General features: G+C 43.4%; 1 protein-coding gene across 3 annotated transcripts; it reads left to right on the top strand.

Annotated features, from left to right (window-relative positions):
* The first annotated feature begins 1,579 nt into the window (after positions 1 to 1,579).
* On the top strand, positions 1,580 to 13,132 carry Cenph (centromere protein H). Of its 3 annotated transcripts, XM_021663993.2 has the most exons (9): positions 1,580 to 1,774; positions 3,520 to 3,575; positions 3,932 to 3,980; positions 4,362 to 4,436; positions 5,759 to 5,815; positions 7,978 to 8,041; positions 8,804 to 8,855; positions 10,581 to 10,744; positions 12,963 to 13,132. In XM_021663993.2, the coding sequence occupies exons 1-9, from the start codon at positions 1,662 to 1,664 to the stop codon at positions 13,053 to 13,055; spliced, it is 723 nt and encodes a 240-aa protein (XP_021519668.1). In that variant the 5' UTR covers positions 1,580 to 1,661; the 3' UTR covers positions 13,056 to 13,132. The 3 variants fall into 3 exon arrangements, with proteins under 3 accessions (XP_021519668.1, XP_060241638.1, XP_060241637.1); XM_060385655.1 differs by lacking the exon at positions 10,581 to 10,744; XM_060385654.1 differs by lacking the exons at positions 10,581 to 10,744; positions 12,963 to 13,132 and adding an exon at positions 9,097 to 10,515.
* The last annotated feature ends 1,030 nt before the right edge of the window (positions 13,133 to 14,162 follow it).

Genomic DNA, 14,162 nt, shown 5'->3' with positions numbered 1-14,162 from the left:
ACCTGCATGCCAGAAAAGAGCACCAGATCTCATGGATGATTGTGAGCCTGGTCCAGGACAGCCAAGGCTACAGAGAAACTGGTTCAAAAAAAAAGCAGAATCTGCTCATTGTGTTACTTGCATTTTTATAATTTCAGCACTGACTACTTTAGAGATCAACTGGAGAACTCCTTAGAAAAGACTTTGCTGCCACTCAGAATTCCTTCGTTGCCTACAGTTGTCTAGGATTTGGGGCCCCCGTGAGGTTATCATGTTCATTTGGCATCAGCCTTGTTGAAGTCCTGTTTAGGTAGCCATGCTGAGACTTCATGGGTGTGCCTTCCCTGTCATTTCCAGGAGACAGTCTCAGGCAGTGTTCTGTACCTCTGGCTCTTGTTTATGTCCCCTCTTTGGTGTTCTTGAGCCTTAAGTGCAGAAGTTGTGTTGATGTGTGAGTTGGGACGGGCCACCACAGGATCCCTTGCTCTGGCTTTTAATGGGTTGTGGTTTCTTGGTACAAGAATAAATATTTAGAAGGCAGTGCTTGTAAACTGAAGCTGTCCCTAGCTGGCCTGTCTCTCCTAATCTCAATTTTTTTTCTTACCCTCCTAAATGCTGGAATTATAGTATGTTTTCACTCAATATGCCTGCCTCTGGTTTGCTTCTGTTGGCATGGAGGGGGCTGGTAGGATCTTAACTTGTCAGCCCAGCTTCAATATGATTTTCAATGCCTACCTGCGAGCAGGATATCTTGCCATGTACTTTGTCCAAGTACTTTCTGTGTATCTCAGGCCTGGCTTGAACTCATTGCGATCTTGCCTCAACTTCCTAAATTCTGGGATTGCACACTTCTTTCCCTCTTTCTGCTAAGAATCTCACTGATGGCCGGATGGAGTGCCAGTGCAAGGAATTGAAAGTGTGCATGTGACATGGTAAAGTTTTGAGGGCATGTGCTAGCACTGCCTCCTACTTGAGGCATCCATTTCTCCACTAAACTCGAGGTATGGACCTTGGAAGCTCTAATAGGGATTGGGGATGTAGTTCAATAGTTGAGGGGCCCTAGATTTGTTCCCAGCACAGCAAGACAAAGTAATTTTTCAATATAATACTGCAAGACCTGTAACTCCAATTCTGGAGGGAATCTGATGCCCTCTGGCCTTTGCAGCCACCCGCACACCTATTGTTCATGAATCCCACCCTACAGGGCATATTCGTCCTCCAAGCCCTAACCTGGAGTGTAGTAGTAGCAAGAGGGACAATAACAGTCCTCAGGCAGGACGATTATTGACATCCATAGGCCAGAGCTTTCCTTACTCGGGAACACTAAGGATAGAGCTTAAGGTATTCTCCGATTGCAGACCCTGGCTCGGCGCTACATCGATCCCAGGGCATGCGTACTAGGTAGGCGCTCTCACACTGAGCTACATCTCCATATATTCCTACCCGAAGGCTTCGATTCCATCGCTTGTGGGAGTGTAACTATGGGAATAGAAACTATTTCTTTGGGAAGCCTGGGAAAGGAACGCAGAGCGGTAACCACGGCAACCCGACGTAGGGCGTGGCAGAAGTGGGGCTCTGGACGGAAGGGGCGGGACGGACGGGTAGACACTTCCGGGCATCAATTTGGTGGCGGGAAGAACCTCTAGGGTGTTTCCGTAGAGATCAGACCTCCGGCCTCCGCAATGGAGCAGCTTCAGGAGACGCCTCCGGCCGGGGCTGAGGCCTGCGGAGAGGTGCGGAGTGTGCGGCCAGCCGGAGAGGAGCGCTTCGAGGACCGTATCGGCCTGCTGCTCAGGTGCTCCCGGCGGGCATCGCGCCCTCCCTCAGGAGGCCCAGGGTTCGAACTCAGACCCCGAGCCTGACTGCACTATCGGTTTAGCCGCCTTCGGCTGGCCAGTGGGGAAGGGGGCCGCCAAGGGTGCCCTCTGCGCAGAGATGTTGGGAAGGCTTGTCGGTGGGACACTGAGGAAGCGCTTAGCGCCGTGCCTGTGTGCCAGGCTGACCTTGACTTTGTAGCAGTCCTGCCTTTGCCGTCAGCATGCTAGAATTACAGGCATTAGCCACCATGCCCTGCCGGACAAAGACATGTCTGCCTGTCTCTAAACGTAACAGCTTCATCCCATTTCAGCTGAAGAATAAACTATTTTTTGAGTGTATCTGTACTCTCAATTCTACCTTAATCTGTAATAACTTGTCCGAGGCGGGGATTGTTTTGGGCGGGAGTAACGATTAAACCTAGGGTTTAAGAATGTTAGGCAAGCATTCCAAGCCTGGGCTCCATCAACAGCCCCTTTTGAATTTCTGAGATTGAATTTGCTCTAAGGCCCTGGCAGACCTTCACTGACCTTCCTATTCTACCTCAACCTCCCACGGAACTGAGATGACTAGCCTGGTACCAGTGTTAAATTGTTTTCATTTGGAATTTTGTCATTTAAAGATCTTGATAACCTGGTGGTGGCCCATGCCCTTAATCCCAGCGCTTGGGAGGGAGAGGCAGACGGATCTCTGCGAGTTTGAGGCCAACCTGGTCTACACAGTGAGTTCCAGGACAGCCAGGGCTACTCAGTGAAACCCTGTCTTGAGAAAAACAAAAACAAAAACAAAACAAACAAAAACCCGAGAACTTGATATAGTGTAAAGCTTTCATGATGTGTCACGTTTCTTAGCTATTGATTTAGATCCCCAGAGACAAACACTAAGGATATGAAACTGCCGCAGGAGCATGCACCATCACTCCAGTTTTTTTTTTTCTATTTATTTATTTTATGTTTAATTTTGGATTAGGAATAATTGAACTAAAAAAAAAAAAACTACTAATTACTTAGCTGTCCACGGATTATTTTTTCATTATTTTTTTTATTTACTAAAAATGGTTTTTTTTTTTTGAAGATTCTATTATTTTTATTTTATTTATTTATTCTTTGGTTTTTTTGAGATAGGGTTTCTCTGTATAGGCTTGGCTGTCCTGGACTCACTTTGTAGACCAGGCTGGCCTTGAACTCACAGTGATCCACCTGCCTCTGCCTCCTAGAGTGCTGGCTTAAATGCATGTGCCACCATGCCTGGCTTTATTTTTATTTTTTTGAAGCCAAGGCAGGCAGGTGGGTCTCTGAGCTTTAGGCCAGTCAGAGCAACACAGAGAAATCCTGTCTCAAAAAAACTTTAAAAAGTTATAGAGCTCAGATCCTTTTACAAAAGCAATACCCACTTAATGACTGAGCCATCTTTCCAGCATCTCCTGAAAATCTTATAGTATGTCTGTAAGGCTGGTGGAGTTTGGGGTTATCACTTTGGGCTGCCTATTGTAGCAGTTTTTATTAACTACATTTATGTCTGGCCTATGATGTGTTTAAGAGGTACCTTTTTAACTTTATCCAAGATGTTCTCCCACTGTATTCCATTTTATGTCTTCCTCTTGTCAACTATTCTGCATAAAATGAAGCTAAATGAGAAGACTTCCATGTCAAGTTTCATTTATTGCATGATGATTATAACCACCATCCATAAATACTTTTATCTGCTCTCTTTTCCAATTTTCAGGCTAAAAGCACAGACAAAACAGCAACTCTTAGAATATAAGTCAATGATTGATGCAAGTAAGTAGTTTCATTTTCAAGTAAGTTTTGTGAATATGTATGTGTTTTGCCTGCTGTGTGGCTGTACCCAGGAAGCCAGAGAGGATATTGGATCCCCTGGAACTGGAGTTATGTACATTCGGTGTGACAAAACCCTCGTGAAGTGTGGTGGGAGCCAGAAGGTGGCTCAGGCGCTGAAGGTGCTTGCCAACCAGCCTGATGGCCTGTTGGGTTCAGTGCCGAGAGTCTACATGGCAGAGGAGAGGACTGATGTGAGAGGCTGTCCTCTGTCATACATGCCCCCTGGGGTGCACACATACACTAAATACTTATGTAAATAAAAGTGTTACTGACTTCAAAAAAAACTTTTCTTGTAGATGAAGAAAAAACTCCAGATGAGATCATGCAAGAAAAACAAATTGAAGTGTATGTCATATTTTAATATTTTATTTGTACCTCCTACTAAGACTTAATCATGCGATCCATGTTATAATGCTGTCTTTCCTCTATGATTTTAAGTAAATAAGTCATGCTTGTGCAGGGAGGTTGTTGATTTACAGTGGCATATTTGGTGCCACAGGGTGGCTGTTTCCCTGCAACCTGGCATTCCCTCATATTGTCTAGACACTGAGTGATGAGACTCAGCTCAGCTCCCCAGCTGTATGCATAGGCTCCTGTGAGGTGGGCCTGTAGTTTCCTTCTGTTCAAATAAAGGTGTTCAACTTTTTCCCCCAAGATTTGCTTTGTACGCTTTTCAGTAACAACTTTGACATTACTGAAATTCTTTGGTTCGTGTTTCTTTCATAGTAAAATTGAAAGCCTGGAGAATGAAATTGAAGATGTAAAAAGTAAATTTGAAATGAAAAGTCTTGCACTAAACAGGTAATTCTTACCTTATTACTACTAAAGGTAACCATTGTGAACTAGATGCAAACGTGAGCAGGAAGGGAAGGGTGAGGGGATTTTTAAACTAAGCTGAATTAAGTGATGGTTAGAAATCAGGCATAGTGATGAAAGTCTGTGATTCCAGCACTCAGGAGGACAGTCTTAGCTGGGCGGAGTGGGAGGGGAAGTTGGGAGTGGTTGGCAGGGCGAGTCTTTAATCCCAGCATCATGAATGCATAGGCAGGTGGAATCTTTTTGAGTTCAAGTTCAGCATGGTCTACACAGCAAGTTCCAGGACAGCCATGCTTAAGTAGTGAGACCCTGTCTCAGGAAAAAAAAAAAAAAAAAAAGAGGGGCAAGGAAAGAAAAGAGTAAAGAACAAGAAAAAAATGATTAGGTAATGTTACAGAAATTTTGAATGCTGAGAGAAGCACTGTATTATTCATTAATATCTTCCTTTTAAGAAAGTGTGTAGGGTGGTAAGGAGTCTTCATGATGTTAATGGACAAGTTTCAAACACACTGGTGTTTAAAAGCCTTCACAGATACATTTGTTTCAGTAACTGTTTATAGAAGGAATCACTTGTCAGTTAAAAAAACCTATGGCCTATAGGCATATAACCACTGTGCTGTGTGCCGTGTGTGTGTGTGTGTGTGTGTGTGTGTGTGTGTGTGTGGCGTGGGGATATGTGTACTTGTGCAAGGAAGTTGAGGCAGCAGGGTCAGGAATTCAAGGTCATTCTCACCTACAAGAGAGTTTGAGGCTAGCCTAAGCTACATGAGACCTTGTTTCAAGATGAGGAAAAAAGGTGAAGTGTGAAGGCCCAGCTGCTCACCAGGCTCTACACCAAGGTGAATGGCTGAAGCTCCGGTCCACGCCTCAGCCCCACCACACACAGCCCCAGGTCATGGCCTCTTCCTCTTGCTGTTCTTTCTTATTTCTTTAAAATATTTCCTGGAGTTGGAGTGATCTTAGTGTCGAAGAGCACATCCCGCTCTTGCAGAGCACCTGAGTCCAACTGTCAGCACACACATGGGGCAGGTCACTCCTGCCTGTAACTCTAGCTTCAGGGATCGGACACCCCTCTGTCCTCACTCCTCATGTAGTTATACATGTTTTAAATATCTTGAATATTTAAATATTTCCCACACCATACTGTTTTTAATGCTGTTTTATGTGTACTGGAGGGAAATCAATCTTGTTATAGTTAGAAAAAAAAATCTAATACCCTATAAATGTTACTTGTTCTGAACAATGAAAGTTTTTCCTCTAAGATGCCATTTTGGGTTTTGTTATTTAGTTTGTTTGTTTGTTTTTAGGATGAAACTTTCAGTTGCACTTAAAAATAGCATGGAAAACATGGACACTGGGAGTAGGTATGACTTTTTTCTCCTGGATTTAAAATAGGAAAAATAAAGGAGGTATGTAAACTGATTTTAGAGTGTGACTTTAAAAAAAATATATGTGCATGGGCCAGCTGTAGTGACCCGTGCCTCTGATCCCAGCACTGGAAGGCAAAGGAAGGCAGATTTCTGAGTTTGAGGCCATTCTGGTCTATATAGTGAGTTCCAGGACAGTCAGTGATAGGTGTGCATGCTGGAAGGGGTCGCTCAGTTTTCTCCTGCCATATGGGCCTGGGGAATTGAACTCAGATCCTCCAATAACAACCTAGTGAAATAGAAGGACACCCCTTGTTTTTCATTGGTAGAAATGAGCTGCTTTTACCTGCCTGGGCTACAGAGTCAGTTCAAGGATAGCCTGAGTCTCTTAATGAGACCCTGTCTCAAAAAGTTTTTTAAAAAGATATGGGAGCATAGCTCAGCGGTAGATCGCTTAGATAGCACGTACGACACGTGAGTTTAGTCTCAGTACTGAAAAGGTGGGTGGGAGGGAAAGTAGGTGCTGGTTCCGCTTAAAGACTCGATCAGGAAGTATAAACAAAAGCTCTGGAAATCATCAGTCTTTCCTCAGTTCCCACCTGTGATCTTTGTTCCCAAAACTCTTAAAAACCTTGTGGTACAATGTACCATGAGCATCAGACAAGTTCTGGGATGGACCTGAGCACCTCTCCCCTCTGGTTGTCTTCATTCAGGCTGACTTGTGACCCTTGACAGTTCTGCCAGCTCTGAAGTGCGGTGGCGCATGCCTTAATCTCAGCCTTTGGGAGGCAGAGGCAAGTGGATCTCTGTGGCTTTGAGGCTAGCCTAGACTCCAGAGTGAAACACCTTCTCAAAAAAACCCAAGCTTATAAACATCTATTCATTTGTATAGGGGTGGGTAGGTGTGGCACCCGTGTGGCGATCAGAAGACAACTTGCAAGAGTCCTTTCTTTCCACTGTTTGGGTCCCAGGGATCAGACTCAGGTCATAAGGCTTGGCAGCAGGTTCCTTTACTTATTCAGCCCTCTCATAAAACCTTCAAACAGTTTTGTGGTGAGGCCGGAGAGATGGCTCAGCAGTTAAGAGCACTGGCTGCTCTTCTCAAGGACCAGGGTTCAATTCCCAGCACCCACATGACAGCTCACAACTATCTCTAATGTCATTTCCCAGGATGTGATGTCATTTTCTGGCCTCTAAGGGCACTACACAGATTTGATGTACTTATGTACATGTAGGTAAAACACCCACAGCCATAAAATAATAATAATTTAAAAGCAAACAGTTTTACTACCTGAAAGGGGCAAAGTGCAAGGTAGACTCACCACACATATGGGTCCTTCCTGAAACCAGAAAGCTCAAGCAGGCCAAACTGTTAAAATAACTTAGATGGGGCCTTCACTACTGTGGACATCTCCAGCTCCTGGGGTGCCTCACATTCCTAGATAAGCATCCTAATGAACCCAATGTAAACAGCAAAGTCAGTCACGTGACCGGTCAGAAACCGCCAGTGAGCGTTTAACAGACTCCTGTCTCTAACCAACCAATGTGTCATTATTTGACTTCCATGATTATCTTGCAAGAGTCTTTCCTTTGTCTCCTGGGTCTAGAAAAGCACTGAGCTACTGGGGTCTGCTGTGCTCCAAGTCACACATCTGGCCTGCTCAGATAAAGTCACTAAATGTTGGTCGATTTTTTTTTCTTTTGGTTTTGTTTTGATGTTTTCTTTTTTTATTTTGAGACAGGGCCTTCTTGTGTCTCTCGGCTGGCCTACATCAGAATCCTCCTGTCCCACCCTGCTAAGTCTAGGAACTCCTGTCATGGGCTCAGTTTATGCAGTCAACAGTTAAACCTAGAGATGTTTCAAATTTGTTCCTTCTAGGCATGCAGTCTGCCAACTAGGCTACATTCCCAGCCCCAAGATTCATTAGTTTGTTTTTTCTTTACGTGGATGAGTGTTTGTGGGTACGTTTGTATTCTGGTATCAGACCCTGGAACTGAAGTTAAAACGAGGCTGTTGTGAGCTATCATGTAGTTGCTGGGAGTCTAAATGGGTCTTCTGCAAGAGCAGTAAGAACTCTTACCCCTGAGCTCCCTCTGCAGCCTCGACATTGATTGTTTTTAGCCCGAGTAAAGAAGTCGTGTTTTTGTTTCCGTTGCAGTGTGCTCACTGATGACATGAAGCACATATTAAAGCTGCATAAGTTAATAATGAAGTCCCAGGAGGTAAGCGGGCCCGTCAGGCTGCTCATGTGCTTCTGCAGTCTTGACAACATCTTGCTGGTAACTGTTACACAGGACAGAGATGTTCCATGGGACTCTGGGACTGCAGGCCCATTCCTTAGGTTGTTTTTATCATAGAACTTTTTTCCTGCAGTTACAAATTACCAACATAACTAAGTGACTGTCTCTCTCCTTCCTTTGGCTTTTCGGAAGTCGAGGAATTGAGATCCAGCTCAGGCATGGCCAGGTGTTGCTGGGTATGTATGCCTGTGACCATACACAGCTGTGATCGTAGCACTTAAGAGTGGAGACTGAGACCCAGGAGTGCAGTCATTCCTGGTTCCAAAGTGAGTTGAGCCTAACCTGGGCTATTTAAGACCTGTCTTAAAAAATCAAGATAGCAGACAGGCAGTGGTAGTGCATGCCTTTAGTCCCAGCACTCAGGAGGCAGAAGCAAGCGGATCTCTGAGTTCCAGCCTGGTGTACAGAGAGAGTTCCAGAACAGCCAGGGTGACACAGAAATCCTGTCTCAACAAGAAACCAACAAGGCGTGGTAGAACATTCTACCTTGGTCCTTAATCCCAGCCTCGAGGGTGAGTTCAAGGCCAGCTACGTAGTAGGCTTGTTTCAAACTAAAACACACAAATGAAAACAAAGATAAGGCAAAAAGGGAAATTGGAGCCTAAGAAAATTTGGCTATGTTAAACTCAGTGATCCAAGTATTTATCATTAAGTGGCATGCTTTAATCTTTGTTTTAATAACAGGAGTCTTCGGAATTAGAGAAAAAGCTGCTTGAAGTGAGAAAGAAGAGACTGCGTACGTAGAATGTTTACTTTGGTTTTTACAAGTACGTAGTTTCTCAATGACCAGTACATATGTGTCCACAGCTGGACCACCTGACTTACCACAACATGATTCTAGCATTCAAAGAGCAGGAGGTTCACCACTTGTTCAGATCCACTCTGAGCTACATGGTGCACAGCGGGCTAGACAGGAATTCATAGCAAGAGCTGGAGAAATGGCTCAGAGGTTAACAGTACTGGCTTTTCTTTCAAAGGTCCTGAGTTCAACTCCCAGCAACCACATGGTGGCTCAAAACCATCTATAGTGAGATCTGGTGCCCTCTTCTGGTCCACAGGCACACATAGAGGTGGAATGTTGTATAAATAATAAATAAATACATCTATTTTTAAAAATGTATTTGATATATATCATGGTTCTTTTTGATTGAAATCATTGAAAAGTCTATTTCTAAATCCCTGACACAGTCACTACACAAAAGGCAGAAATTTTATGTTCAATAGTTTGGAGCTGACTCTATACTGTGATTAAATGTATAGGTTGTCCATTGGTTACAGATTGGATTCCTCACAAGTTTACTAAATCAAGGATTCTAGATAAATCATTTTACCTGCAGATCATGAAAACTGTGGGGGTCCATAATGGCCTTTTAAAAGAAAACTACAAAAATATTCCATGTGGGAAAACAGATACCTAATAATAAAGACACTTGGATTAGAAAAACACGTATCATAAATACCAGGCAATGGTGGCAAACACCTTTAATTCCAGTACTCGGGAGACAGAGGCAGGCAGATCTATGTCAAAGCCAACCTGATTTACAAAGCAAGTTCCAGAATAGCCAGGGCTACACAGAGAAGCCCTGTCTTGAAGAAGAAAAAAAAAAAAGAAGGAAAACACATATTCCCCCAAGGGATACTTTTTTGGTAATTGTAAACCTGAAAGTGGTGGGCTGGAGAGATGGCTCAGCGGTTAAGAGCACTGGCTGCTCTTCCAGAGATCCTGAGTTCAGTTCCCAGCAGCCACATGGTGCGTTACAACAATCTATGCTCTCTACTGCCCTCTTCTGGCATGCTTGTGCACATGCAGATAGAGCAGTGACATGCGTAAAATCTTTAAAACAAAACAAAAAAACAGCAACTGAAAGTGGCTAAATAGTTGTCTAAATAGTTGTAAGAACCAAGGCCTGGGGATGTAACGCAGTTGATAGTTTGCCCAACATGGAAGAAGCCAGGTATTCCCCTGTCCCAACACTTGACAGACAGCAGGATCATGAGTTTCAAGGCCAGCCTGAGCTACATGAGAACCCGTCTCAAATAAAAGAGGAACAGATTAGAAAGATGGCTCAGAGGTTAAGAATACCGGTTGCTCATCTGGAGGTCCCAGGTTTGATTCCTGGCACCTACATGGCAGCTCATAACCATCTCTAACTTTAGTCCTGGGATATCTATCTCCCTGTCCTGGCCTCTGTGGGTGTTCTACACGCTTGGTGCACAGATCTACATGAAGACAAAACACCCATACACATATAACTGGAATAACCAGGAAATTCTCTGCTTTATGATCTTTGATGGCTCCGTTTATAAAGTTGCACATGCCTTTAGTTAGGTAAGTCTACATAGTGAGTTCCAGGTCAGGCAGGGTTGTATAGAGTGGGGGAGGGGGGGCGCAAAACAAAAAACATATATATAGATATATGATATTTGTGGATGTCACATTGTTTTACTTTTAACCTAATAGAATTAAAACAAGCTTCAAGAAATAAGCTTTTAGAAATACAAACAGAGAAGAACAAACAGAAAGAGGATTTGGACAATATGGAAAATTCAGAAACGATAAAGACCATGAAAGAAAATCTACAGAGGGAGATAAAGATTGCTACAGTTATTCAACATACATTCCAGGTACCATTTTTCTATATTAAGAACAGAGATTGCTAAACATGGTAGCACACACTTATAATCTGAACCTGTGGGAGAGAAAGGCAGAAAAATCAGGAGTTCAAGGCCAGCCTGAGCTACTTGAGACAATGTCTCAAAACAAAACAAAACAGAAACGGGCTGAAGATTTGGTTCTTTGGTTAGGAGCAATGGCTGTTCCTCCAGAGGCCCAAGGTTCAGTTCCCACTACCTACATTGCAGCTAACAACTGTGTGTCACTCTAGTCCCAGGGGGTCTAATCTTGTTGGCTTTCATGGCAATAGTCCTAATAAGCAGGCAGGCATGTAGTTAAAAACCCACACATATAAAAGTAACTAATATTTAAAAAGACAAACAAGAGTATGTTGAATAATTGTTAATATTTAGTATTGATTCATATAATTATTTTTTAAAGATTTATTTACTTATACATATGAGCACTTTATTTGCATGTATGCCTGCATGACAGAAGAGAACACGAGCTCCCATTATAGGCAGTTGCTGGGAATTGAACTTAGGACCTCTGGAAGAACAGACAGTGCTCTTAACCACTAAGCCATCTCACTAGCTCTTGATTCATATAATTATTAAGGCAGCAGTTATTCCTTAGCCTGCTATTATATAAGAACACAGATTTACTAAGCCTTAGTGCACTGGGACTAGGCAGCTACTGGCTCTCTAAGCTATCTTGTCTACTCCCCAGCCAAAATCCCCATAAATCCTTGCACATGTTTCCATCTGGACTGCTTCTCTCCTTCACGCCAATCCCCGGAGCAAGCTCTTCCTGGACACATGCTTCTAGTTCGTGCTAACCTATGACTTCTTTCTTCTTCCTTCCTCTCTTTCTGGTGGTCTCTCTGCCACCTCCAAAACCCAAGAACTTTGGCTCCCCCTACTTGTACACTGCCAAGCCCAGGTGTTGGCACCTTTATTTGCTGATTAAGGATGATTTGGGAGACAGGTTTACACCAGGTCATTTTGGATATGTGAGAATTTGCTCATAGGGATCTTGGGAGACAAGCAATTACTATTTGAATACATAGTAGCTGAGATCAACCTTAACAAGAATGTCCTTTTCCGCCCTCCCAAGACAAGATTTTACCGTGTAGCCCTGGCTGTCCTAGAACTCATAGAGGTCCTCCTGCCTCTGCCTCCCAGGTGCTGGGATCAAAGGTGTGCGCCACCAAGCCAGGCAAGTGTCCCTTCTATGGGCCAATATTTTTTAATGTAACAGCATAACACATGTTCTCTAAAATCTAGCATTACTGCAATAAATAATTTACTATTTTTGAGCCATTGTTTATTGAAACATAGTAAACAGAATTTTCATCATTATGATCCTAATCATTTCATTAGAGATAATAATCACTCATCTTCGACAAAAATGTTTTTCACTGTTTCAAAGCCTTGAAACTTTGATGAACTAAACTCTTCCATCATTAATGCTAGAGACCTTGCTTAGCAGTTAAGAGCTCTGACTGCCCTTTCAGGGGTTCCTGGTTTGATTCCCAGCGCCCACATTGTGGCTCACAACTCTCTGTAACTCCTGTCCTGGGGAACCCGACACCCTCACCCAAAGATACATGCAGGCAAACACCAGTGCACATAAAATTTTTAAAAAGGAAAGAAAACATTAGTTGTGATCATTACTACTTTACCATAGAGGGATGAGAGTGCAAAAGAGCAATGTAAAACTAGCCCAGGCAACAGTACTTTCCCTGTAGTCTGGGGTAAAACTGCAAGTGTTCTTATTGAATAAAAGCTATTCAGGAAATCCATAGGTGAACACTGGAAGCATCATCTGGCATTATGGGAAGGGAGGCTGCCATCCTGTTGAAAGTGGAAAAGCGAGAATGTAATCTGCAGACCAGTGGCTGTTCAGTAACTATTAGATGATGTCAGTCCAAGGACACTGGGGGCATAGCTCCGTTGATAGAGTGTTCACTGGGCAGCCACAAAGCCCTGGGTTTGATCCCAAGCCCACATGAACTGTACGTGTTGACAGATGATTGTAATCCCAGCATTGGGTAAGTGGAGGCAGGAGAATCCAAGTTCAACACCATCCTCGGCTGGAGAGTTGATGCATAGCAAGGTCAGGGCCAACCTAGGTTACATGGCACCTGTCCAGAAAAAAAAAAATCAGGAAAGGATTTGTTAGTATCTTGTTAAATTAAGTGCTTACTTTGTTTTTTTTTAATTTCAGGGTCTTATTATTGGGAGTAAAATCAACTGGGCAGAGGATCCTGCCCTCAAAGAGATGGTTTTGCAGCTGGAGAAGGATCTCACCACAATCTAACAAGATTCCTGCTTTGGCATTTTTAAGTTATGTTTATGCCCAATCTGTCATTTAAATAGAGTTCATGAGAAATGGAAGTAGTGGCTTTGGAACCATTCTGCTCCTTCAACTTTGAGGGCTCGAGTTGATGCTATGACATAAAGTCTTTTGTTTTAAATATGATCATTATCGCGACTGGCATGCAGTGCAGGAGTCTGAGCATAATAGTCTTGAAGGGAAGGCGTCTGGTCCTGCTGCATAGAATGTGGACATTTTGCAAACATTTTTCTGTAGTCCCTTTCAGAATATGTTTATCCATCTGTGCATTGATTTGTTGGCCAGAAATTAGAAAAGTGTGCAAAGTGTAAAGGTCGTGATTATTTAAGTAAGGTTGTGACTTTCTCCTTTTCCCCCCTTCTCTGTTTAACATACGTTTTACTTTTATAAGTTAAAAAATTTTTTTATAAAAATATAACTATCTTACTAATTAAGAAAGAAAATGTGCCGGGCTGGAGAGCTGACTCAGTGGTTAGAACTGACTGCACTTGCAGAGGATCCCAGTTTAGTTCCCAGCACCCAGTGGCTGCTCACAACTCCAGTCCCAGGGACTCTGACACCCTGCCAGGCACCAGGTGTGCACGTGGAACACATACATACGCATGCAAAACAAATTTTTTAAAAATTAAAAACTGACATTTTATCGACTCCACATCCTATTTTTGGATGGCTTTTGAGCACAGTGTTTCGAGGTTGAGACAGCGTTAACTGTCTGCCTGACGAAATCTACAGTCATCTGGAAGATTATCTGATTGGCTCAGTTAGGGAGAAGACCTGCTTATTCTCTGGCTGGGATCCTTGATGGCTTGAGTGGAGAAAGGGAACTGAGCAGCAGCAGGCTTCATTGCTGCCTTCACTTCCCAGCATGGTAGACCTTACCTTGAGCTGTGAGCTAAAATAAACTTTCTTCCTTGTATGTTTACTTTCTCTGGCTTTGACAACAGCTAAAAGTAATTTAGGAAGGAGTGGCCAGCTATGGCGGTACACACCTTTAATCCCAGCATTCGGGAAGCAGAGGAAGGCAGATCTCTGGATTGAGGTCAGCATGATCTACCTAGCTAATGCCTCAAA

The sequence above is a fragment of the Meriones unguiculatus genome, chromosome 6, assembly GCF_030254825.1.
Source record: "Meriones unguiculatus strain TT.TT164.6M chromosome 6, Bangor_MerUng_6.1, whole genome shotgun sequence".
In the NCBI taxonomy this organism is placed as follows: domain Eukaryota; kingdom Metazoa; phylum Chordata; class Mammalia; order Rodentia; family Muridae; genus Meriones; species Meriones unguiculatus.
Note: the sequence above shows the minus strand (reverse complement) of the source record. Positions and strands in the feature narration are given on the sequence as shown.

Excerpts from the sequence above, each read along its gene's own strand:
- Cenph (XM_021663993.2), top strand. The coding sequence starts at position 1,662 with ATGGAGCAGCTTCAGGAGACGCCTCCGGCCGGGGCTGAGGCCTGCGGA. Across the intron at positions 1,775-3,519 it reads CGTATCGGCCTGCTGCTCAG|GCTAAAAGCACAGACAAAAC; the intron begins GTGCTCCCGGCG and ends TCCAATTTTCAG. Across the intron at positions 3,576-3,931 it reads TAAGTCAATGATTGATGCAA|ATGAAGAAAAAACTCCAGAT; the intron begins GTAAGTAGTTTC and ends CTTTTCTTGTAG.